We start from the raw sequence: 27,219 nt of genomic DNA, 5'->3' as shown, positions 1-27,219 counted from the left end.
GACTGTTGTTGATGTGTGCAGAGGGTCCCTGATTCGAGCCCGGGTCGAGGGGAAGGACGTAAAGTTAAACTGTTACACAAGCGTACAGCAGTGTGTAGTTTTAACTAAGTGTGTGAGGTTACGTGAAAGAAGAGTTTTAACTAACTGTGTGAGATGAGACATGGTGTTTCTAAAAAATAGTCTAGCCTAGTATGTCGTTTTCATACATAATATAAGCCATTTTCGCAGACACTTTTTATCCAAGGTGACTATCTTGGTGTTACAAGGGCCACACTCTACCATCTGAGCTACAGAGAACTAAAGTGATTACTGAGTGAGTGAAGACGTGTAAAACGATAGTTACTATTACTGAGTGAGTGTGTGCATCCCTGTCTGAGTGTTCATGTCCCTCATTAAGAGGACAGAGGAAAGGCTGAGGCTCTCCGCAGGAACTCTAATGATGCACAAGCTCATTACAGCTCAATTACTTCCTGGAAAAACACCTGACAAACAGCACACTGCTATAGACTGTTAGAAGGAGTAGAACTTTTAATCACTATAATATTAGTATAAATATGTATATATAATATTAGTATACACACTGCTATAAGGAGTAGCATTGGTGGAGTATCAGTCAGTGTACTATGATATTAGCATAACTATATAGCCTACCCTAACTGGATTGCAGCTAGAGTCGTCTGGTGAAGTGAACATACATTGCATTCAGGAAGTATTCAGACCCCTTTGACTTTTTTCAACATTTCGTTACAGCCTTATTCTAAAATGGATTCCTAAAATAAAATCCTCATCAATCTACACACAATATCCTAAGGAATATTCAATGTCTGTTTCTTTTCTTAATTTTAATTAAAAGCTTAAAATCGATACAGCCTGGATTCAAACCAGGGCGTCTGTAGTGACGCCTCTAGCACTGCGATGCAGTACCTTAGACCGCTGTGATACAGTCTGGAATCGAACCAGGGTCTGTAGTGACGCCTCTAGCACTGCGATGCAGTACCTTAGACCACTGTGATACAGCCTGGATTCAAACCAGGGCGTCTGTAGTGACGCCTCTAGCACTGCGATGCAGTATCTTAGACCACTGTGATACAGTCTGGAATCGAACCAGGGTCTGTAGTGACGCCTCTAGCACTGCGATGCAGTACCTTAGACCGTTGTGATACAGTCTGGAATCGAACCAGGGTCTGTAGTGACGCCTCTAGCACTGCGATGCAGTACCTTAGACCGCTGTGATACAGTCTGGAATCGAACCAGGGTCTGTAGTGACGCCTCTAGCACTGCGATGCAGTACCTTAGACCGCTGTGATACAGTCTGGAATCGAACCAGGGTCTGTAGTGATGCCTCTAGCACTGAGATGCAGTACCTTAGACCGCTGTGATACAGTCTGGAATCGAACCAGGGTCTGTAGTGACGCCTCTAGCACTGCGATGCAGTACCTTAGACCACTGTGATACAGCCTGGATTCAAACCAGGGCGTCTGTAGTGACGCCTCTAGCACTGCGATGCAGTACCTTAGACCGCTGTGATACAGTCTGGAATCGAACCAGGGTCTGTAGTGACGCCTCTAGCACTGCGATGCAGTACCTTAGACCGCTGTGATACAGTCTGGAATCGAACCAGGGTCTGTAGTGACGCCTCTAGCACTGCGATGCAGTACCTTAGACCACTGTGATACAGCCTGGATTCAAACCAGGGCGTCTGTAGTGACGCCTCTAGCACTGCGATGCAGTACCTTAGACCGCTGTGATACAGTCTGGAATCGAACCAGGGTCTGTAGTGACGCCTCTAGCACTGCGATGCAGTACCTTAGACCGCTGTGATACAGTCTGGAATCGAACCAGGGTTTGTAGTGACGCCTCTAGCACTGCGATGCAGTACCTTAGACCGCTGTGATACAGTCTGGAATCGAACCAGGGTCTGTAGTGACGCCTCTAGCACTGCGATGCAGTACCTTAGACCGCTGTGATACAGTCTGGAATCGAACCAGGGTCTGTAGTGACGCCTCTAGCACTGCGATGCAGTACCTTAGACCGCTGTGATACAGTCTGGAATCGAACCAGGGTCTGTAGTGACGCCTCTAGCACTGCGATGCAGTACCTTAGACCGCTGCGCCACTCAGGAGCCCCGACATAATGCCACTTTGACATTATGGGGTTTTGTGTGTAGGCCAGTGACACAAAATCTCCCTTAAATCTATTTAAAAATTCAGGCTGTAACTCAACAAAATGTGGAAAAAGTCAAGGGGTGTGAGTACTTTCTGAAGGCATTCACAAATGAAAGCCATCATTTACAATGACTGTTCCCCGTAGAGACGGTGTGACCTTCCACCTACTCTGACATCATTACCGGACACAGGAAGTAGTCCAGAATAAATCCTAGCTGCTGAGACCACCACCTGTTATGGGCCTCATCCCCTTCATCCTGAGAGAGACCACGGTCTGCATGACATTCACCGGTTGCCTCCATGCTGCTTCAAAAACAGCCAGGTTCCAAGCCAGTCTATTCCTGTACTCAAAACCCCACAATGCACTACAACCCCGACCCCTGATCCCCTCCATGGAACGTTACTTAGACTGGCCCCTGCAGAGGCATGACTGTTCTAAGAACCAGTAAATGTGAGAGGCTGGCAGCTTTCAGATAGCTTAATGAGCAGGTTCTTTTAATTGCCTGGCTGTTCTAATTGGCTCCCAGGGTGAGGCTGTGAGGCTAACACACGGCAGACTATTAAACCACTGGTTTAATAAAGCCTGGGTGGGGAGGAAGGGAGAAGGGAGGGAGGGAGAGAGAGGAGGATGGTGGGGGAAGGTGTACTGCTAGGGGGGGTGGTGGTAGAGGGGCTGCTGGTAGAGGGGGGGTGCTGGTAGAGGGGGGGTGCTGGTAGAGGGGGTGCTGGTAGAGGGGGTGCTGGTAGAGGGGGGGTGCTGGTAGGGGGGGGTGCTGGTAGAGGGGGGGTGCTGGTAGAGGGGGTGCTGGTAGAGCAGGGGTGCTGGTAGAGCAGGGGTGCTGGTAGGGGGGGTGGGGTAGTTAAGGGGGTTGGCATGCAACCTGTCACTTTAGTCTAATCCCTGACCACTACCTTGGAGTGTGTGTGTGTGTGTGTGTGTGTGTGTGTGTGTGTGTGTGTGTGTGTGTGTGTGTGTGTGTGTGTGTGTGTGTGTGTGTGTGTGTGTGTGTGTGTGTGTGTGTGTGTGTGTGTGTGTGTGTGTGTGTGTATCTCCCTCTCTGAGCCCTTTGTCCCTCTTCCTCTCTGAGCCCTGTACCCCTCTTCCTCTCTATGCCCCTCTCTGAGCCCTTTGTCCCTCTTCCTCTCTGAGCCCTGTACCCCTCTTCCTCTCTATCCCCCTCTCTGAGCCCTGTACCCCTCTTCCTCTCTGAGCCCTGTACCCCTCTTCCTCTCTATCCCCCTCTCTGAGCCCTGTACCCCTCTTCCTCTCTCCCCCTCTCCCCCTCTCTGAGCCCTGTACCCATCTTCCTCTCTGAGCCCTGTACCCCTCTTCCTCTCTATCCCCCTCTCTGAGCCCTGTACCCCTCTTCCTCTCTCCCCCTCTCTGAGCCCTGTACCCATCTTCCTCTCTGAGCCCTGCACCCCTCTTCCTCTCTATCCCCCTCTCTGAGCCCTTCGTCCCTCTTCCTCTCTCCCCCTCTCTGAGCCCTGCACCCCTATTCCTCTCTGAGCCCTTCACCCCTCTTCCTCTCTGAGCCCTGCACCCCTCTTCCTCTCTGGGCCCTGTACCCCTCTTCCTCTCTATCCCCCTCTCTGAGCCCTGTACCCCTCTTCCTCTCTGAGCCCTGTGCCCCTCTTCCTCTCTGAGCCCTGTGTCCCTCTTCCTCTCTATGCCCCTCTCTGAGCCCTGCACCCCTCTTCTTCTGTATCTCCCTCTCTGAGCCCTGTACCCCTCTTCTTCTCTATTCCCCTCTCTGAGCCCTGTGCCCCTCTTCCTCTCTGAGCCCTGTACCCCTTTTCCTCTCTATGCCCCTCTCTGAGCCCTGTACCCCTCTTCCTCTCTATGCCCCTCTCTGAGCCCTGTACCCCTCTTCCTCTCTCCCCCTCTCTGAGCCCTGTACCCCTCTTCCTCTCTATCCCCCTCTCTACATCCCTTTATCCCCTCCTTTCCAGTCCCTCCCTCGCTCTTTCATTTAAAGGGGGGGGGGGGGGGGGGGGCTGTGTTGACAACAAATGTCTCCTTCATACTTAGCCAATCTGGTGGTCTACTTCACTTCACTAAAACCCCACTATCCCACCATGTCTTCCCATCCCACATTCAAATACATAATGGTAAGCTTCTCTACAACAAGTTCAACTGCGTTTATAATAGGAGTGTATAGAACTGTCTATATTCAAAATGGCACCCTATTCCCTATATAGTGCACTACTTTAGACCAGAGCCCTATGGCACCCTATTCCCCACGTAGTGCACTACTTTTGACCAGGGGCCAAAGGAGTGCACTATATAGGGAACCGGGTGCCACTTGGGACACAGTGTGTGTCTATAACAGTCTCCCATTCCTCTATCATTATTAGACTGCTGTCACTAGGGCCTCTCCAGAGGATATATGGACCTTTACATTCAAACCAGAGGCAATTACTGTAGTCCAGAGCCTGGAGAGGACAGTCTGGAGTCTGTAGCCCAGATAGAGAGGGCCCTTCCCTGCCTGACAGATGGCAGTGGTGCCCGTTTCCTATCCCCTCCTACTGACATACAGCAGCCATCTCCCTATCAGCCACATCAATCTGGCCCAGCCCAGCCTGGCCTTCCAGCTGCCGTTACCCATCAGGCCTAATGAGCCTGAGGCCCAGCCCAGCCTGGCTCCTCGCTGGTGGGGGAGGACGGAGGGGGCTGGAGAAACAAAGACGCCAACCCCACTTATTGTAGACCCCCAGACAAGAGCCATGGATTAGTTCATTGCTTGGGAGAAGGGTGGATGGAGGGGTGGGGGAAAGGGAAGGAGGGAAAAGCCATCAAAGGGCAAGTATTGTAGGAAGAGATGGTTCTCTCCAGGGTGACTGCAAGTCATCCCTTCCTTAACAGACAGAATGTAGCCGTACTAACCTGCTGTGAAACTGTAAGCTGCTCTTCCTTTTACCCATCAACCACTTCAGAAATGAACTTCTAGCCCGGTTAGGGTTAACCTCACCCTCCACGTATAATACACCTGACAGTTAGACAGCTGGTATACGATTTCCATCTCAGGTTACCCATTATGTTCAATGTGTAGCCTAAAGGAGAAGCCTAAAGGAGAAGCCTAAAGGAGAAGCCTAAAGGCCACCTTGAGTGAACCAACAGACTGGAAGAATAGCTGCCAGAGAGTATACAGTTACAGTGTTTCCTGTTGGCATGACGATCCAATTTCTGTTAGAAATACTGTTCGAAAAAACCCTGTTAGAAACGGCAGTACTATCGAACATGTTTATCCCATCTCCCAATGCCTGTCCTATCCCGCAAGCCAATCACATACATCACTAACTGGTGACTGGGGAATCTATTGGTGGGTTTCCATTGTTGGCGCCGGAGTTAGCAGCCTAGGCTAGGTGATCCTGTTGTTGGCGCCGGAGTTAGCAGCCTAGGCTAGGTGATCCTGTTGTTGGCGCCGGAGTTAGCAGCCTAGGCTAGGTGATCCTGTTGTTGGCGCCGGAGTTAGCAGCCTAGGCTAGGTGATCCTGTTGTTGGCGCCGGAGTTAGCAGCCTAGGCTAGGAGTTAGCAGCCTAGGCTAGGTGATCCTGTTGTTGGCGCTGGAGTTAGCAGCCTAGGCTAGGTGATCCTGTTGTTGGCGCTGGAGTTAGCAGCCTAGGCTAGGTGATCCTGTTGTTGGTGCAGGAGTTAGCAGCCTAGGCTAGGTGATCCTGTTGTTGGCGCTGGAGTTAACAGCCTAGGCTAGGTGATCCTGTTGTTGGCGCTGGAGTTAACAGCCTAGGCTAGGTGATCCTGTTGTTGGTGCAGGAGTTAGCAGCCTAGGCTAGGTGATCCTGTTGTTGGTGCAGGAGTTAACAGCCTAGGCTAGGTGATCCTGTTGTTGGCGCAGGAGTTAACAGCCTAGGCTAGGTGATCCTGTTGTTGGTGCAGGAGTTAGCAGCCTAGGCTAGGTGATCCTGTTGTTGGCGCAGGAGTTAGCAGCCTAGGCTAGGTGATCCTGTTGTTGGCGCCGGAGTTAGCAGCCTAGGCTAGGTGATCCTGTTGTTGGCGCAGGAGTTAGCAGCCTAGGCTAGGTGATCCTGTTGTTGGTGCAGGAGTTAGCAGCCTAGGCTAGGTGATCCTGTTGTTGGTGCAGGAGTTAACAGCCTAGGCTAGGTGATCCTGTTGTTGGTGCAGGAGTTAGCAGCCTAGGCTAGGTGATCCTGTTGTTGGCGCCGGAGTTAGCAGCCTAGGCTAGGTGATCCTGTTGTTGGCGCCGGAGTTAGCAGCCTAGGCTAGGTGATCCTGTTGTTGGCGCCGGAGTTAGCAGCCTAGGCTAGGTGATCCTGTTGTTGGCGCCGGAGTTAGCAGCCTAGGCTAGGTGATCCTGTTGTTGGCGCCGGAGTTAGCAGCCTAGGCTAGGAGTTAGCAGCCTAGGCTAGGTGATCCTGTTGTTGGCGCTGGAGTTAGCAGCCTAGGCTAGGTGATCCTGTTGTTGGCGCTGGAGTTAGCAGCCTAGGCTAGGTGATCCTGTTGTTGGTGCAGGAGTTAGCAGCCTAGGCTAGGTGATCCTGTTGTTGGCGCTGGAGTTAACAGCCTAGGCTAGGTGATCCTGTTGTTGGCGCTGGAGTTAACAGCCTAGGCTAGGTGATCCTGTTGTTGGTGCAGGAGTTAGCAGCCTAGGCTAGGTGATCCTGTTGTTGGTGCAGGAGTTAACAGCCTAGGCTAGGTGATCCTGTTGTTGGCGCAGGAGTTAACAGCCTAGGCTAGGTGATCCTGTTGTTGGTGCAGGAGTTAGCAGCCTAGGCTAGGTGATCCTGTTGTTGGCGCAGGAGTTAGCAGCCTAGGCTAGGTGATCCTGTTGTTGGCGCCGGAGTTAGCAGCCTAGGCTAGGTGATCCTGTTGTTGGCGCAGGAGTTAGCAGCCTAGGCTAGGTGATCCTGTTGTTGGTGCAGGAGTTAGCAGCCTAGGCTAGGTGATCCTGTTGTTGGTGCAGGAGTTAACAGCCTAGGCTAGGTGATCCTGTTGTTGGTGCAGGAGTTAGCAGCCTAGGCTAGGTGATCCTGTTGTTGGTGCAGGAGTTAGCAGCCTAGGCTAGGTGATCCTGTTGTTGGTGCAGGAGTTAGCAGCCTAGGCTAGGTGATCCTGTTGTTGGCGCAGGAGTTAACAGCCTAGGCTAGGTGATCCTGTTGTTGGCGCAGGAGTTAGCAGCCTAGGCTAGGTGATCCTGTTGTTGGCGCAGGAGTTAGCAGCCTAGGCTAGGTGATCCTGTTGTTGGCGCAGGAGTTAGCAGCCTAGGCTAGGTGATCCTGTTGTTGGCGCAGGAGTTAGCAGCCTAGGCTAGGTGATCCTGTTGTTGGTGCAGGAGTTAGCAGCCTAGGCTAGGTGATCCTGTTCTTTTGATTATTTAAATTTTGATATTATTTCTTTTTTTTTAGCACAATGTGTGTTTTTTGTTAGCTCATTTATTAGCTATTAGCATGGTATGACTGTCAAGCTAGTTGGTTTCCCCTAACTAATATTTCACTGTCATCAAGAAGCTTAGAAAGCTAATTTGCTAGCAAACTAGCTAGCTATGTTTCAATTTGAAGTAAACCAATGGTGTTTGGAGATGGCAGACTCATTGAAGATTAAGTTTTGAGCAGTTTTCTCCAGCGGTTAGCTTCAAGGCAGACTATTCTGGACTGATGTACAGTGGGCTTTTCTGGTGTCTTGTCATGGTTGTCGTGGCTTCACCCAGGTGGGTGCTACAAATCGGTAGTGGGGGAGGTTCTACCCACGGAGTCTGACCTCAAAGACTACTACTGAGAAGCGTTGCTTCAGAGACGGCAAGGGCCCTGATGAACAGCTCTGGGCCCGGTTTCCCGATAGTGATGGAATTTAGGCTTACTAGTGTTTTAACAATGCACCTTTCCTACAACGCTTGAAAATTTAATATTTGTTTTCCAAAACACCACGCATAGTGCGTCGTTGAGGCATGTGTGTCACGTTCTGACCTTAGTTCCTTTTTTATGTCTTTATTTTAGCTTGGTCAGGGCGTGAGTTGGCATTCTATGTTGTTTTTCTATGTTTTGTTCTAGTCGTTATATTTCTATGTGTTTGGCCTGGTGTGGTTCCCAATCAGAGGCAGGTGTCGATCGTTGTCTCTGATTGAGAATCATACTTGGGTAGCCTGTTTTCCCACTATGGGTTGTGGGTAGTTATTTTCTGTTTAGTGTTTTTGTTTTGCACCTTACAGAACTGTTCGTTTGTCGGTTTGTTGTTTTTGTTCAGTATTCATTCTTTATTAAATTATTATGAATACGTACCACGCTGCACTTTGGTCCTCTTCTCCTTCCACCAACGACAACCGTTACAATGTGTCGATACTGATAGGATGGAAGGAAGCACTGCTCTCAGATTTCTCCCTTTCTAATCTTACCTTAATATTATAATTATTCCACAATACTGACGACAGATCAGCTCCTAGAGAGATATTATCACCTATGGCTGCAAATATTGAAGCGGCTTATTTTAATGCCTACCATTTAATAATGGACTAACTCAAGATTTGACACATCATTGATCACGTTATACATCATTAAATATATTGAGACAAAAATTATAGTAGCGTACAAAGAGCTAAATAAAACTCAATTGAATGAACATGAAATTGATTTCAATTTCACTTAACAAGGCAAGTCAGTTACGAACAAATTCTTATTTCCAATGACGGCCTAGGAATAGTGGGTTCACTACCTGGTTCAGCAGAACAACAGATGTTTACTTTGTCAGCTCAGGGATTCGATCTTGCAACCTCTCGGTTACTAGTCCAACACTCTGACCACTAGGCTACCTACTGCCTCTACACTCTAACCACTAGGCTACCTACCGCCTCTACACTCTGACCACTAGGCTACCTACTGCCTCTACACTCTAACCACTAGGCTACCTACTGCCTCTACACTCTAACCACTAGGCTACCTACTGCCTCTACACTCTAACCACTAGGCTACCTACCGCCTCTACACTCTAACCACTAGGCTACCTACTGCCTCTACACTCTAACCACTAGGCTACCTACTGCCTCTACACTCTAACCACTAGGCTACCTACCGCCTCTACACTCTAACCACTAGGCTACCTACTGCCTCTACACTCTAACCACTAGGCTACCTACTGCCTCTACACTCTAACCACTAGGCTACCTACCGCCTCTACACTCTAACCACTAGGCTACCTACTGCCTCTACACTCTAACCACTAGGCTACCTTGTCTATGAAGTCTACACAGTGTTTATCTTTTAAAACAGTCATCTGGGTTTTCATTTGAAATGTCTTTATGTCATTCGCTTGTTATGCTAAGAAATGGGCAACTTTGTATTTGTAGTCACTGCACTGTCACATTTGTTCTGAAGTTATCAGAGGTCACAAAAAGACCTCTTGATTTTGTGTTTAGCAGAGATCTTCTGTGTATAAAGTGATGCGGGACGGGGGGGGGGGGAAAGCATCTAACAACGTATTTATCTGTTCTATGAGTGGTCTGAGTCTATCGTTAAATAACAAGCGTTTTAAAGAGCAACTTTAGTAACGATGGTTTTGGGAAACAGCTCGGAGATTTAACGATGCTCCCATGAAGGTTCTAACGATGAAAGTAGCCTTGAGATGATTTTGGGAAACCGGGCCCTGGACCAGTCTGAAACCCCGTGGATCTGACCCCCCACCCAACCTCCATTTCCTCTCCGAAATGCCTCTTCTCTAGCCTTCATACAAGCGCTGACTGTTCAAGCCACCAGTTAACTTCCTGTCTGACATAATTATCCATCTATTGAACTACTTGTTTTCGTTTTTCAAAATTGCCTGTCTTTTTTTTCTTCTCCTTCACTTTTAAAGGACTTTATGTAATAAAAATCACTCTAAAAGTTTAATAAATTATTATTATTTATTCAACTATCCAATAGTTTATCACTATGGAGAGGAGCCTAGAGCTTCAAAGCACAACTAAACCCCTCCAGGAGTACGTACCACGAGTCTAATTCAAAGATGAATTAGACTCAGATAAAAGATCAGTTAGGAGGGAGGGAGGCCTGACTGCAATGAAGATAGACCATCTCTATCTGCTCAGATTACATGTGCAATTCGTTTATCTACATTACCTCAGAGCAGCATACACTTTGTACTGAGGCAACTTTATTGCATGTCTACATTCTGCAACATTAGATGCAGCCACTGGTACAGGAGCGCCAAGTCTAGGACCAAAAGGCTCCTTAACAGCTTCTACCCCCAAGCCATAAGACTGCTGAACAATTAATCAAATGGCCACCCAGACTATTTACATTGACCCCCCCCCCCCCCTCTCCATTTGTTTTGTACACTGCTGCTACTCGCTGTTTATTATCTATGCATAGTCACTTCACCCCTACCTACATGTACATATTACCTCAACTAACCTGTACCCCTGCACACTGACTCAGTACTGGTACCCGCTGTATATAGCCTCCACACTGACTCGGTACTAATACACCCTGTATATAGCCTCCACACTGACTCTGTACCGGTACCCCCTGCATATAGTCTCCACACTGACTCTGTACCGGTACCCCCTGCATATAGTCTCCACACTGACTCTGTACCGGTACCCCCTGCATATAGCCTCCACACTGACTCAGTACCGGTACCCCTGTATATAGTCTCCACACTGACTCGGTACCGGTACCCCTGTATATTGTCTCCACACTGACTCGGTACCGGTACCCCCTGTATATAGCCTCCAAACTGACTCGGTACCGGTACCCCCTGTATATAGTCTCCACACTGACTCAGTTCCGGTACCCCCTGTATATAGCCTCCACACTGACTCGGTACCGGTACCCCCTGCATATAGCCTCCAAACTGACTCGGTACTGGTACCCCCTGTATATAGTCTCCACACTGACTCAGTTCCGGTACCCCCTGTATATAGCCTCCACACTGACTCGGTACCGGTACCCCCTGTATATAGCCTCCACACTGACTCGGTACCGGTACCCCCTGTATACAGTCTCTATACTGACTCGGTACCCCCTGTATACAGTCTCCATACTGACTCGGTACCACACAGAGGAGACGCCAGTCACCACACAGAGGAGACGCCAGTCACCACACAGAGGAGACGCCAGTCACCACACAGAGCAGACGCCAGTCACCACACAGAGCAGATGCCAGTCACCACACAGAGCAGACGCCAGTCACCACACAGAGGAGACGCCAGTCACCACACAGAGGAGACGTCAGTCACCACACAGAGCAGACGCCAGTCACCACACAGAGGAGACGCCAGTCACCACACAGAGCAGACGCCAGTCACCACACAGAGCAGACGCCAGTCACCACACAGAGCAGATGCCAGTCACCACACAGAGCAGACGCCAGTCACCACACAGAGGAGACGCCAGTCACCACACAGAGGAGACACCAGTCACCACACAGAGGAGACGCCAGTCACCACACAGAGCAGACACCAGTCACCACACAGAGGAGACGCCAGTCACCACACAGAGCAGACGCCAGTCACCACACAGAGCAGACGCCAGTCACCACACAGAGCAGACGCCAGTCACCACACAGAGCAGACGCCTGTCACCACACAGAGCAGACGCCAGTCACCACACAGAGCAGACGCCAGTCACCACACAGAGGAGACGCCAGTCACCACACAGAGCAGACGCCAGTCACCACACAGAGCAGACGCCTGTCACCACACAGAGCAGACGCCTGTCACCACACAGAGGAGACGCCAGTCACCACACAGAGGAGACGCCAGTCACCACACAGAGGAGACACCAGTCACCACACAGAGGAGACGCCAGTCACCACACAGAGCAGACGCCAGTCACCACACAGAGGAGACGCCAGCCACCACACAGAGCAGACGCCAGTCACCACACAGAGCAGACGCCAGTCACCACACAGAGGAGACGCCAGTCACCACACAGAGCAGCCTCAGCTATTAGCTCTCCCTCAGCATGCTAACGTGAGTAGCTGTTTCCTTCAATAACTCTCAGAGCTCTCTGGCTTTGGCTAACTGGCAGCCATTACTGTCTGGAGGCAAGAAATTCTGTTGTTGTTGTTTTTAGTGTGGTAAAATAGCCTTTAGATCATTAAAGGGATCATTAAAGAATCATTAAAGAATCAAGAATCATTAAAGAATCATGAATCATTAAAGAGTAGGAACGTAGAAATGAAAAACATCCTCTGAAGGTTGTCTGTTTTTGTATCTTCGTTGTCTCTTCAAGCTTTAGCACAATAACAATCTTAATAAGAATAATTTGTTGTCTGTAGTAGGAGTCTAATTAATCGTGTCACCTGTAGTGAGCATGTAAGGATGACTTTGTAAGAGCCCAGTGTGTATTCCTGTCAATGTCAAATTCTCCATTAACCAGGGGCATGATAGCATTCACATCCATTCTGTGTATCCTACCAAACATTCCCAGCATGTACTGTATCTACAAGTGGAGGGTGTAAACCAGGGTGTATCCTTCCAAATCTAAACCCAGTTTAGTATGTTACTCGTCCAGACTCAACTGACCCTTGTTCCTCCATCATCTCCTGGAGCTCCATGCACTTCAGCTCCACCCTCCTCTTTCTGTCATGGTCTAGGATCTGCCTGTGGGCCTTCTTCACTAGGACAGGCTCCGGGCTAGGCTCCTCCTCTTCTTCTGGCTTGGGCCCTACAGCCGGGGCGGGTACCAACGCTGACCCGCCCTCTCCGGCCCCTGTTCCTGCCAGGGCCAAGGCCGTAGGAAGCACACCGTTAACAATGTCCTGGGGGGAAGGCACCCTCGCCCCATCGTACATGGTGACGACGATCTATAGAGAATGAGAGAGAGAGAGAGAGAGAGAGAGAGAGAGAGAGAGAGAGAGAGAGAGAGAGAGAGAGAGAGAGAGAGAGAGAGAGAGAGAGAGAGAGAGAGAGAGAGAGAGAGAGAGAGAGAGAGAGAGAGAGAGAGAGAGAGAGAGAGAGAGAGAGAGAGAGAGAGATAGAGATTAGTGGTACCAGATTAATTGTTTACCTGGGATGTACAGTCAGGTCCATAATTATTGGCACCCTTGATAAAGATGAGAAAAAAGACTGTATAAAATAGTGCTTTCAGAATGTATTCACACCCAATGACTTTTCCATATTTTGTTACAGCGTGAATTTAAAATTGCTGAATTTATGATGTTTTGTCACTGGCCTACACAAAATACCCTATAATGTCCAAAAGGAATTATGTTTTACACATTTTTTACAAATGTATTCAATTTGTAAAGCTGTAATATCTTGAGTCAATACGTATTTAACTCCTTTGTTATGGCAAACTTAAATAAGTTCAGGAGTAAACTGCTGAACAAGTCACATAATAAGTTGCATGGATTCACTCTGTGTTCAATAATAGTGTTTAACATGATTTTTGAATGAATAACTCATCTCTGTACCCCACACATACAAAGTATCTATAAGGTCAATGAGTCACGCAGTGAATTTCAAACACAGATTCAACCACAAAGACAAAAAAAAAGAGCACCTATTGGTAGATGGGTAAGACTAAAAAAGCAAACATTGAATATCCCTTTGACTTTGGTGAATTCATCCATTACACTTTGGATGGTGTATCAATATACCCAGCCAATACAATGATACAGGCGTTCTTATTAACTCAGTTGCCAGTGAGGAAGGAAACCGCTCAGGGATTTCACCATGAGGCCATATGGTGACTTTACAACAGTTCCAGAGTTTAGTTGTATTTACTCCACAATACTAACCTAATTGACATAGTGAAAAGAAGGAAGACTGTACTAGAGCTGTGGCGGTCACCAACTTTCGTAGGCCGGTGATTTTCAAACAAATAACTGTCGGTCTCACGGTAATTGACCAATAATTAACATAAACACATTTTGCATCTCCTGGCTTCCACACTGATGCAGACCTGTGAAACATCTACATTTTAAAAAGTTTAATAAATCCATGTAATATAGCCTACACCTTCACAATAAATCCGTTATTTATTTTACACAGGTCTAAATAAACATGATATGAAGAAAATGTAGTCTATTTCAGAAGAACAGAATAGCATACTCTGAGTTGTCCTTATGTTAGGTCCTGATCTGGCTATGCCAAATGGCTGTGGGCTACACTAGTACTCTTCGTCGTATTGGTGTCCTTTAGTAGTGGTTTCTTTGCAGCAATTTGACCATGAAGGCCTGATTCACACAGTCTCCTCTGAACAGTTGATGTTGAGATGTGTCTGTTACTTGAACTCTGTGAAGCATTTATTTGGGCTGCAATTTCTGAGGCTGGTAACTCTATCTTATCCTCTGCAGCAGAGTTAACTCTGCGTCTTCCTTTCCTGTGGTTGTCCTCATGAGAGCCAGTTTCATCATAGCGCTTGATGGTTTTTGCGACTGCACTTGAAGAAACTTTGAAAGTTCTTGAAATGTTCTGCATTGACTGACCATCATGTCAGTCAATCTGGACTGATTGTTGTTTCTCTTTGCTTATTTGAGCTGTTCTTGCCATAATATGGACTTGGTTTTTTACCAAATAGGGCTATCTTCTGTGTACCCCCCTACCTCGTCACAACACAACTGATTGGCGCAAACGCAATTAGAAAAAAATTAATTCCACAAATTAAAATGTAACAAGCCACACCTGTTAATTGAAATGCATTCCAGGTGACTACCTCATGAAGCTGGTTTAGAGAATGCCAAGAGTGTGCAAAGCTGTCATCACGGCAAAGGGTGGCTACTTTGAAGAATCTCAAATATAAAATATATTTTGATTTGTTTAACACTTTTTTGGTTACTACATGATTCCATATGTGTTATTTCATAGCTTTTATTCTACAATGTAGAAAATAGTAAAAATAAAAATAAAAACTTGAATGAGTAGATGTGTCCAAACTTTTGCCTGGTACTGTATGTACTCCTATATGTTTAATTTAGAGTTATTAATGTAACTTTAGGTGTTCTACAAACGTTGGGATATATATATAGATTTTGAATGCATTGTAAGGCTGGATGATGCGACTAATGAGGATTTGAAAAAAGTAGCTTGAAAGGCATGATCTCTGCTTTGTTTTTTGAGCAGTGTAACGTTCCTGACCTGTTTTATGTTGTTTTTGTATGTGTATATGGTCAGGGCGTGAGTTTTGGGTGGGCAGTCTATGTTTTCTGTTTCTATGTTGGTTTTGGGTTGCCTGGTATGGCTCTTAATTAGAGGCAGGTGTTTTGCGTTTTCCTCTAATTGAGAGTCATATTTAGGTAGGGTGTTCTCACTGTTTGTTTGTGGGTGATTGTCTCCTGTTTCGTCCATGTCTGTACCATACGGGACTGTTTGGCTGTTCGTTCGTTTTGATGTAGTCTGTTCCTGTCCGTGAGTTCTACGTTTAGTTATGTAAGTTCATGTTCAGGTTTCGTCTACGTCGTTTTCTTGTTTTGTAATTTTGTAAGTGTTTTGTTTTCGTGTTGCCGTCGTATTCAAATAAAGAGATGGCTTATTTCCCTACTGCTGCGTATTGGTCCACTGATCCTTCTCTCCTCTCCTCATCTGAGGAGGAGGAGGACAACAGCCCTTACAAGCAGGCTGCACACTCTTCATCAGTCTCGCATTCGCAATTTGACAAGCACTTGATAATGCTTCGAATTTCATGGCGGCATCCTCTTTGCGTGTCTGTAACGCACCCTAAAAAAATCCTTGCCTTTTGCGTCCAGTGGCCGTCGTGCCCTTGGCTCAGAGTGCTACGTTGTGCCTTTCTCCCTGAGTGATGCGTGGTTCCAAAGCACTTCTCATTCACATGGCTCTCCATCACGTGATCAGGTCTTTCTCACAGGCTACAAGTGAAGACAGAAACATCCTTATCCAACTCCGAGGTGCATATTGAAGATATTGGAAGAACTGTCCACATTTACTTTTCATCAGAGTAGGCCTAACGAACAGTAAAATCACTAGCCTATGACAATCTACTGTCCCACATAGTACAAAAGTTAACTTATTCTATTCTGTGCGAGAAATAAAAATTCTAAACATAGTCTGGGACAGTTGTGGGAAGCGATACATCGCAAATGAAACATGCTTCGTAATGTGGCTGAGGCAACAGATCAGAACGTTTAGCTTAAAATGTTGCTGAACTATTAGGCTATTTCTTCACAGTATAAGCGCAGCAATGTGCATCAATGTGCACACGGCAGTAGGCTTTAAGCACGAATGTTCCATGAGCAGACATTTGTTTTGATTTAGAATGGACCATTATCATTCATCTGTCTAGAAACAGGGGAAATATATACATGTCATCTATGCACTTAAATAGCGGATGGAGAACCGCTTTCCCCTGGTTCATTTCCAGGTAGGCTGGCTTTAATTTCAATTACATTTCGATCACATTTGCATTGACGTCAGAGTGATTAGAAGGACAATAGAGTGTCTGAGTACCAGGCAATTAGAAAGTTTGGTAGGCAACTAATGACCATGTGTGTGTGTGTGTGTGTGTGTGTATTCAGAGCCAACCAGGGCCTGAGGAGGATCAGAGGAGACGTCAGTCACCACACAGAGGAGACGCCAGTCACCACACAGAGGAGACGCCAGTCACCACACAGAGCAGCCTCAGCTATTAGCTCTCCCTCAGTTAGGGCTGGAGGAGTGACCGCATGCAAGAGTAGCAAACGTCACATGGAATTTGACCGTCTTCATGGTGGTCACCATACCAGCACTAGCCTGTACAGAATAACAAATATTCCAAAACTGTCATCCTGTTTGCAACAAGGCACTAAAGTAATACTTCAAAATATGTGGCCAAGCAATTCACTGTTTGTCCTGACTACAAAGTGTTATGTTTGGGGCAAATCCAGCACAACACATTACTGAGTACCATTCTCCATGTTTTCAAGCATGGTGGTGGCTGCATCATGTTATGGGTATGCTTGTAATCGTTAAGGACTGGGGAGTTTTTCAGGATTGGAACTGGTGCTATGGTCAGATGACATGAAAATCGAACTCTTTGGCAACGCACACCAGTGGTGGATTTGGTGTTTTAAAAAAAACAGAAGCAGATGCAGAAAGTACCTCATACCTACGGTAAAATATAGTGGTACCTCATACCTACAGTAAAATATAGTGGTGGATCTTCACTGTTACGGAGATATTTTCGATTCCACTATTCCTGAGGTCCTTAAGATCAACGGAGACATGAACGTTACCAAGTCCCTGGACATTTTTGACCAGAACCTGGTTTCCTCTAGCAGGAGGCTGACACTTGGCCGCAAGTGGATCTTCCAGCAAGACAATAAGTAATCGAGCACTAATCAAAACCCCATGCAAATAAATGTTCAATTGAACACAAAATCAACATTTTGCAATGGCCATCTCAGTCTCCGGACTTGAACCCCATTGAAAACCTGTGGTTTGAATTGAAGATTCTGTATGAGGAATGGTCTAAGATCCCTCCCAATGTGTTCTCCAATCTCATAACGCATTTGACAAAAAAGGCTCAGTGTCATTTATCTTCACAAGGGGAGGGTGGTAGAGTATTCAAAACAGGGGAGATGATAATTTTGGGGGGGGATTTTTTTGTAATACTTGTGTGTCAGAGTGTGCGCAACTGGTCGAAGGAAGTCAGGTGCAGGAGAGCAGAGATGAGTGAACAGGCACATTTTATTCAGGAAAAACAGCCAAACGCAACTGCGTCACAACACTCCGTCCCAAGGAACAAAAAGCGAGGTACAAAGGCGATAGCGCACAAATTACACAAATAGGTACAAAATAACCAACTCACGGGTTATAACAATACCTGGCGCAAAACCAGCCTGAAACGACACACACAGACAATACCACACACAGACATGGGGGGAACAGAGGATAATATACACGTAGAGTAATGAGGGGATGTAAACCAGGTGTGCGGGAAAACAAGACAAAACAAATGGAAAATGAAAGGTGGAGCGGCGATGGCTAGAAGACCGGTGAGGTCGACCGCCGAACGCCGCCCGAACAAGGAGAGGGACCGACTTCGGCGGGAGTCGTGACATTGAGAAACAAAATATATTTCTCTGAGCAATTGTATTAGTTTAAAATAATATAATTTCCCCATTTTGTTAGCATACAATATACAGTACCTTCAGAAAGTATTCACACTCCTTGACTTTCTCCACATTTTGTTGTGTTACAAAGTGGGATTAAAATGGTTTTAATTGTCCTTTTTTTAATCAACGATCTACACAAAATACTCTGTAATATCAAAGTGGAAGAAAAATGTTAACATTTGTAAATCATTTATGAAAATCAAACACTAATATATCTTAATTAGATAAATATTCAACCTCGAGTCAATTCATGTTAGAATCACCTTTGGCATCAATTACAGCTGTGAGTCTTTCTGGGTAAGTCTCTAAGAGCTTTCCACACCTGGATTGTGCAACAATTGCCCATTATTTCTTTCAAAATTCTTCAAGCTCTGTCAAATTTGTTGTTGATCATTGCTAGACAACCATTTTCAGATCATGCCATAGATTTGCAAGCAGATTTAAGTCAAAACTGTAACTCGCACACTCAGGAACATTCACTGTCTTCTTGGTAACCAACTCCAATGTAGATTTGGCCTTGTGTTTTAGGCTATTGTCCTACTGAAAGGTGAATTCGTCTCCCAGTGTCTGTTGGAAAGCAAACTGAACCAGGTTTTCCTCTAGGATTTTGTCTGTTTTGTTGGCTGGAGGGAACCAGCATGTATGCTGCTGAGGAGCGCTGGCCAATGGCACTGATCAAACTCCAGGCTGTGCTATGCTCTGTATGTTTATATTTCACACAGATGCATTTCCATTTCTAACTCTGTTAGATTAGCTGCTGTAGGTATGCTAGGATCAAGAGGTGGTGGATGATTAAGGGGAGGTCGGAGGTCACTACCTGTTATAAGAGTAATAGATTCTGGTATAACATGCTCCTGAGGGCAGAGTGTCATGTTTATCCTCAGTACTCTCAGGTCCACTAGATGGGGAACAATAGGCAGCTCCTGGTTGTTCCTAACAAGTCACTTACTATCTGTTTTAGCCTGTTGTCCCTCTTGATCTCAGGTAACAAAATGTGTGCCAACCATCCCAATAATATAAAGTATGTAGCTCCACAGAGAAGTGAGCTGCAGCGGCAGTTTGGATAGTTCCATCTCTGGATAAGATGACGTATTTTTTCCTTTACTGAGCACACCCTAGGTTTTAATGAAATGAGGGTATTATCATTAAAAAAAGTCAAGTCTCTCTCTCTCTCTCTCTCTCTCTCTCTCTCTCTCTCTCCCTCTCCCTCTCCCTCCCTCCCTCCCTCCCTCCCTCTCTCTCTCACACACTCTCTCTTTCTCTCAATTTAAGGGGCTTTATTTGCAAAGCGGTGAATCCAAGGGTATGCATTGTCTGCGGCTGTCGGATGGGCGGGTGACCTCTGTGGTGGGGGAGATGTGGGAGCGGACTGTGGAGTTTTATACTGAGTTGTATAGGGCAGAACTGTGTGATACTATGTGTGCTCAGGTTTTGTTTGCAGAACTCCCTAAACTCTCTCTGGCACAGAGGGATGAAATGGACCTATTGTCCCATTATCTGACAGAGGCCGTAACCCAGATGTCCCCCAGCCGTGCACCGGGGGTCGAGCGACTCCCAGGGGAGTGTTATAAAACATTCTGGGGAATAATTGGACTGGACTTCTTTTGCGTGTTGCCGATGAACTGCCGTCGGGCAGCTCTGATGCTCCTGCCCAAAAAAGGGGACTTGTGTGAACTTAAGAACTGGAGGCCTGTGGCATTGCTCTGTGCAGACTACAAGGTATTTGCCAAGGTCCTCGCTAACAGACTGAAGTCTGAAGGACTCTATAGTACACAAAGATGAGACATATTGTGTTCTTAATCAGGGACATGTTAGACTTGTTGAGAGTTTCTAATGTGAATTTTGGACTGGTCTCTTTAGATCAAGAGAAGGCTTTTGATAGAGTGGACCATGAGTGTCTGTTCAATGGGATGTCTGTGTTTCTGGTTGGGGAAAGGTTTTTGACTTGTGTGAAGATATTGTATGCTGGGGAGTCATGTATGGTCAAGGTGGGAGGGGGTCTCAGTAGGCCAGTCTGGGTGAGACGGGGCATTAGACAAGGATGCCCTCTATCGGGGCAGTTATATACAATAGCCACTGAGCCTTTTTTGGGCCTCCTACGCAGGAGACTGCAGGGAGTATACTGGACAGGCATGGATGTGGTGACAGGCATAGCAGTGTCGGCATATGCAGATGACGTTTCTGTGATGGTCAGTGACGGTCAGGATATAAAGGCACTAGAGACTAGTCTGAAGGTGTACGAGGGAGATTCATCATCTAAGGTGAACTGGGGCAAAAGCGAAGCTCTGTTATGTGGGGCATGGAGGGATAGGGCCAGTGGGGTTGTGAAGGGCTTGACATTTTGGGAGGGGTGTACCTGGGATCAGAAAGGTAGGTCAGGAAGAACTGGGAGGGGCTGTCACAGGCAGTGGTGTCAAGACTGGCCAGGTGGAGGTGGTTCCTGTCCCAGGTGTTATATAGGTGCTGATAATCAACAACCTGGCGGCGTCCTCCCTGTGGCATAAACTGTCTGTCCTCAACCCCCCCCCCCCGCCAGTCTGCTCGCAGACCTGCAACGCAAGCTGGTGGACTTCTTCTGGTCGGGCCATCACTGGCTGAGGGCGGCAGTGTTGTACATGTCCTTCCACGAAGGAGGACCGGGTCTGGTGGAGGACCGGGTCTCACTCTCTCTCTCTCTCATGTGCTCTCTCTCACTCTCTCTCACGTGCGCTCTCTCACTCTCTCTCTCTCACTGTCTCTCTCAATCTCTCTCACACAAAACACACTCTCTCTCACAGACACACAACACACAAACATCGCACACACTCTCTCTCTCACACACACACACACACACATCACACGAACACACACACACACTCCATCCTCCCTCCCTCTCCTTCCCTCTCCTTCCTCCCTCCCTCTCCTTCCCTCTCCATCCTCCCTCTCCCTCCCCCTCCATCCTCCCTCTCCCTCCCCCTCCATCCTCCCTCTCCCTCCCTATCGTTCCTCCCTCCCTCTCCTTCCCTCTCCATCCTCCCTCCCTACCCCAGCACCGGTTGGTAGTGGACAACTAATGGCTTCATTTTTCACTGAGGAGTCAGAAAAGCCCAGCCAGGGCACTTCATCACTGTTACAGAGGGGAGAGTTAGGGGAGGAAGGGAGAGTTAGGGGAGGAGGGGAGGAGGATGATGTGAACCACCCTCTGAGTAGACCGTTCCCTGTCCAAACCCTACTCTTGGAACTGGTTTCAGCTTTCAATTACAATGAGCATAGCAACAGTGTGTAATCTTGGCACCCAGAACCAAATCTCTCAGGTTTGCTGCTCAGCTACCATTGAATGGAGGAACAGTATTTCACAAGAGACTGGAGGAATTGTAATGAAGGGTGTGTGTCTAAACCTCCAATTTAGTTTTTTGGTCTCTCACTGACTGGGTAAAACATCATTATAGTGATGTGTTGTCTCTGTCACTGCCTGGGTAAAACATCATTATAGTGATGTGTTGTCTCTCTCACTGCCTGGGTAAAACATCATTATAGTGATGTGTTGTCTCTCTCACTGACTGGGTAAAACATCAATATAGTGATGTGTTGTCTCTCTCACTGACCGGGTAAAACACCATTATAGTGATGTGTTGTCTCTCTCACTGCCTGGGTAAAACATCATTATAGTGATGTGTTGTCTCTCTCACTGACTGGGTAAAACATCAATATAGTGATGTGTTGTCTCTCTCACTGACCGGGTAAAACATCATTAGAGTGATGTGTTGTCTCTGTCACTGACTGGGTAAAACATCATTATAGTGATGTGTTGTCTCTCTCACTGACCGGGTAAAACATCAATATAGTGATGTGTTGTCTCTCTCACTGACTGGGTAAAACATCATTATAGTGATGTGTTGTCTCTCTCACTGACTGGGTAAAACATCATTAGAGTGATGTGTTGTCTCTCTCACTGACCGGGTAAAACATCATTAGAGTGATGTGTTGTCTCTCTCACTGACTGGGTAAAACATCATTATAGTGATGTGTTGTCTCTGTCACTGACTGGGTAAAACATCATTATAGTGATGTGTTGTCTCTGTCACTGACTGGGTAAAACATCATTATAGTGATGTGTTGTCTCTGTCACTGACTGGGTAAAACACCATTATAGTGATGTGTTGTCTCTCTCACTGACTGGGTAAAACATCATTATAGTGATGTGTTGTCTCTCTCACTGACTGGGTAAAACATCATTATAGTGATGTGTTGTCTCTCTCACTGACTGGGTAAAACATCATTAGAGTGAAGTGTTTGTGTTTGGGGACCACATATTGTTCATTAGTGGTATGGCCTCCACCAGTCAAAGCAGGGTGTTATGCGCTGGTAAACGAGCTGTGCTGTGTATTCACAGTAACACGACTCTCTCGCTCTCTCTCTGTGTGTGTGTGTGTGTGTGTGTGTGTGTGTGTGTGTGTGTGTGTGTGTGTGTGTGTGTGTGTGTGTGTGTGTGTGTGTGTGTGTGTGTGTGTGTGTGTGTGTGTGTGTGTGTGTGTGTGTGTGTAATAGAGCAGAACAGGTGGCAGGACAGCAGGAGACATCATCACTGAATCTATTATACTTTATATCACCACTTGATATTATGTGACAGTCCTCTCTCATCCACATTAGGTTTAGGGTACAGGGTTAGGGTACAGGGTTAGGGTACAGGGTTAGGGTACAGGGTTAGGGTACATGGTTAGGGTACAGGGTTAGGGTACAGGGTTAGGGTACAGGGTACAGGGTTAGGGTTAGGGTACAGGGTTAGGGTACAGGGTACAGGGTTAGGGTTAGGGTACAGGGTTAGGGTACAGGGTTAGGGTACAGGGTTAGGGTACAGGGTTAGGGTACAGGGTTAGGGTACAGGGTTAGGGTACAGGGTTAGGGTTAGGGTACAGGGTTAGGGTACAGGGTTAGGGTACAGGGTTAGGGTACAGGGTTAGGGTACAGGGTACAGGGTTAGGGTACAGGGTTAGGGTACAGGGTTAGGGTACAGGGTTAGGGTACAGGGTTAGGGTACAGGGTTAGGGTTAGGGTACAGGGTTAGGGTACAGGGTTAGGGTACAGGGTTAGGGTACAGGGTTAGGGTACAGGGTACAGGGTTAGGGTTAGGGTACAGGGTTAGGGTACAGGGTTAGGGTACAGGGTTAGGGTACAGGGTTAGGGTACAGGGTAGGGTTAGGGTCAGGGTACAGGGTTAGGGTTAGGGTATAGGGTACAGGGTTAGGGTACAGGGTACAGGGTTAGGGTTAGGGTACAGGGTTAGGGTACAGGGTTAGGGTACAGGGTTAGGGTACAGGGTTAGGGTACAGGGTTAGGGTACAGGGTTAGGGTACAGGGTTAGGGTTAGGGTACAGGGTTAGGGTACAGGGTACAGGGTTAGGGTTAGGGTACAGGGTTAGGGTACATGGTTAGGGTACAGGGTTAGGGTACAGGGTTAGGGTACAGGGTTAGGGTTAGGGTACAGGGTTAGGGTACAGGGTTAGGGTACAGGGTTAGGGTACAGGGTTAGGGTACAGGGTACAGTGTTAGGGTACAGGGTTAGGGTACAGGGTTAGGGTAGAGGGTTAGGGTACATGGTTAGGGTACAGGATTAGGGTATAGGGTTAGGGTATAGGGTTAGGGTATAGGGTTAAGGTACAGGGTTAGGGTACAGGCTTAGGGTACAGGTTTAGGGTACAGGTTTAGGGTACAGGGTTAGGGTACAGGGTTAGGGTATAGGGTTAGGGTACAGGGTTAGGGTAGAGGGTTAGGGTACAGGGTTAGGGTATAGGGTTAGGGTATAGGGTTAGGGTATAGGGTACAGGGTTAGGGTAGAGGGTTAGGGTACATGGTTAGGGTACAGGATTAGGGTATAGGGTTAGGGTATAGGGTTAGGGTATAGGGTACAGGGTTAGGGTATAGGGTTAGGGTACAGGGTTAGGGTACAGGGTTAGGGTACAGGGTTAAGGTACAGGGTTAAGGTACAGGGTTAGGGTACAGGGTTAGGGTATAGGGTTAGGGTATAGGGTTAAGGTACAGGGTTAGGGTACAGGCTTAGGGTACAGGTTTAGGGTACAGGGTTAGGGTACAGGGTTAGGGTACAGGCTTAGGGTACAGGTTTAGGGTACAGGGTTAGGGTACAGGGTTAGGGTACAGGGTTAGGGTATAGGGTTAGGGTACAGGGTTAGGGTACAGGGTTAGGGTACAGGGTTAGGGTACAGGGTTAGGGTACAGGTTTAGGGTACAGGGTTAGGGTACAGGTTTAGGGTACATGTTTAGGGTACAGGGTTAGGATACAGGGTTAGGATACAGGGTTAAGGTACAGGGTTAGGGTACAGGGTTAGGGTACAGGGTTAGGGTACAGGGTTAGGGTACAGGGTTAAGGTACAGGGTTAAGGTACAGGGTTAAGGTACAGGGTTAGGATACAGGGTTAGGGTACAGGGTTAAGGTTATGGTACAGGGTTAGGGTACAGGGTTAGGGTACAGGATTAGGGTACAGGGTTAGGGTACAGGGTTAAGGTACAGGGTTAGGGTACAGGGTTAGGGTACAGGATACAGGGTTAGGGTACATGGGTAGGGTAGAGGGTTAGGGTTAGAGTACAAGGTTAGGGTTAGGGTAAAGGGTTAGGGTACAAGGTTAGAGTACAGGGTTAGGGTACATGGTTAGGGTACATGGTTAGGGTACATGGTTAGGGTACATGGTTAGGGTACAGGCTTAGGGTACAGGCTTAGGGTTAGGGTACAGGGTTAGGGTTAAGGTACAGGGTTAGGGTACAGGGTTAGGTTACAGAGCTAGGGTTAGGGTACAGGGTTAGGGTTAGGGTACGCGGTAGGGTTAGGGTACAGGGTTAGGGTTAGGTAACAGGGTTAGGGTACATGGTTAGGGTACATGGTTAGGGCACAGAGCTAAGGTTAGGGTACAGGGTTAGGGTACAGGGTTAGGGTACAGGGCTAGGGTACAGGGCTAGGGTTAGGGTACAGGCTTAGGGTTAGGGTACAGGGTTAGGGTTAAGGTACAGGGTTAGGGTACAGGGTTAGGGTACAGGGTTAGGGTTAGGGTACAGGGTTAGGGTTAGGGTTAGGGTACACGGTAGGGTTAAGGTACAGGGTTAGGGTTAGGTAACAGGTTTAGGGTACAGGGTTAGGGTTAAGGTACATGGTTAGGGTACAGGGTTAGGGCACAGAGTTAGGGCACAGATCTAAGGTTAGGGTACAGGGTTAGGGTTAGGTTACAGGGTTAGGGTTAGGGTACAGGGTTAGGGTACATGGTTAGGGTTAGGGTTAGGGTACAGGGTTAGGATACAGGGTTAGGGTACAGAGTTAGGGTACAGGGTTAGGGTACAGGGTTAGGGTACAGGGTTAGGGTACAGGGTTAGGGTACAGGGTTAGGATACAGGGTTAGGGTACAGGGTTAGGGTACAGGGTTAGGGTACAGGGTTATGGTACAGGGTTATGGTACAGGGTTATGGTACAGGGTTAGGGTACATGGTTAAGGTACAGGGTTAGGGTACATGGTTAGGGTACAGGGTTAGGGTACAGGGTTAGGGTACAGGGTACAGGGTACAGGGTTAGGGTTAGGGTACAGGGTTAGGGTACAGGGTACAGGCTGAGGACAGGGTAAAGAACAGACTGAGAACAGGCTGAGGACAGGGTAAAGAACAGACTGAGGACAGGCTGAGGACAGGCTGAGGACAGGCTGAGGACAGGCTGAGGACAGACTGAGGACAGGCAGGACGATGATATGGAGTGGTGTGTTCTTAAAATATATACACAGGAGCCATTGTCCCTGCTAAAAGCCATATTTCTCTCTCAGCAGGCACATGGTCAGTGTGTGTGTGTGTGTGTGTGTGTGTGTGTGTGTGTGTGTGTGTGTGTGTGTGTGTGTGTGTGTGTGTGTGTGTGTGTGTGTGTGTGTGTGTGTGTGTGTGTGTGTGTGTGTGTGTGTGTGTGTCGGGGAGGATTAATGGTCACTTAACACATGTCTAACACAGCATGTCATGTTTCTTACCAAGTGGTCCCTTTAGGCTAGTTTTTGGCAAAGGTGATTTTCTTTCTCTCTCCCTCTCTGGTGTGAGGGGGAGAGAGGGATGGAGGGAGGTAGGAGGGGGTGGGAATGATACTGAGCTGAATGAGGCCATCTGCTTCAGCAGGTTAAAAAGAGCAGCAGTAATGATTACCTAGCTGCAGCTGGAGAGTAGTCTCACTGAGGGATGAGGACACCACCCTGTCTGTCTGTCTGTCTGTCTGTCTGTCTGTCTGTCTGTCTGTCTGTCTGTCTGTCTGTCTGTCTGTCTGTCTGTCTGTCTGTCTCTCTCTATTTTATCTCACTCAATTTAATTCAATTTCAATTCAATTTCAATTTCAAAATGGCCTTATTAGCAAAGGGCAACATACACTACATTACCAAAAGTATGTGGACAGCTGCATCTCATTCCAAATTCATATGGAGTTGGTCCCCTTTGCTGCTATAACAGTGTAGTTAGTGGCTTCCTTTCCTCTTTACCATAGCCACTGGCCAAGCCTGGAGCGGGGTTGTTTCGTACGCATACAGTCCACACTCAAGGTTTCCAAACGGCCAAACATTCAATGACATCCAGGGATATGGTTCAACAAAAAATGTTTATTCTTCTTATATCTAACAAGGAAATGATTCTCCAATCAACTTAAAGCAGAGATGACTTGATATGGAAAATACATAGTATGACCTGTTTGTATGTCTGTCTGGTCAAAACTAAACCGCTCCCACGTCTAGCTAGGACTCCTCCCCCCGAAGGCCCAACTTCCTTTCTGTATCCTAACACACTTACCACAGTACAATGAATGGGCAAGAGGGGGGGGGGGGGGGGGGGGAAACTGAGTTACACTAACAACAAATGAATACATCTCAATCAGGTGAATATAAATCATAAAGGAACCTAATATTTCATCATATACATTCATATTTAATATATTTACACTAATGTACATGGAGCTCAGTATGTTCTGTCTTTTATACAAATATGTCCAAATGGGCTCTAACAGACATCTACAACAGCCTCCAGTCTTCTGGGAA

At 47.3% G+C, this 27,219-nt stretch overlaps 1 protein-coding gene across 4 annotated transcripts in view; it reads right to left on the bottom strand.

Annotated features, from left to right (window-relative positions):
- Positions 1-27,219, bottom strand: part of srrm3 (serine/arginine repetitive matrix 3) — a 183,545-nt gene that overhangs the window by 79,936 nt on the left and 76,390 nt on the right. For all 4 annotated transcript variants that reach the window (XR_011667611.1, XM_071339727.1, XM_071339726.1 and 1 more), the window contains exon 2: positions 12,660-12,940. Coding sequence is in view for 3 of the 4 variants with exons in the window: in XM_071339727.1 (XP_071195828.1) it covers positions 12,660-12,928 (269 nt within the window). In the remaining variant the exon portion in view is untranslated. The remainder of the gene's footprint in view (positions 1-12,659; positions 12,941-27,219) is intronic.

This window comes from Salvelinus alpinus, chromosome 13 (genome assembly GCF_045679555.1).
Source record: "Salvelinus alpinus chromosome 13, SLU_Salpinus.1, whole genome shotgun sequence".
NCBI classification, from domain to species: domain Eukaryota; kingdom Metazoa; phylum Chordata; class Actinopteri; order Salmoniformes; family Salmonidae; genus Salvelinus; species Salvelinus alpinus.
The sequence above is the reverse complement of the archived record's forward strand: the minus strand, read 5'-3'. Positions and strand labels throughout refer to the sequence as shown.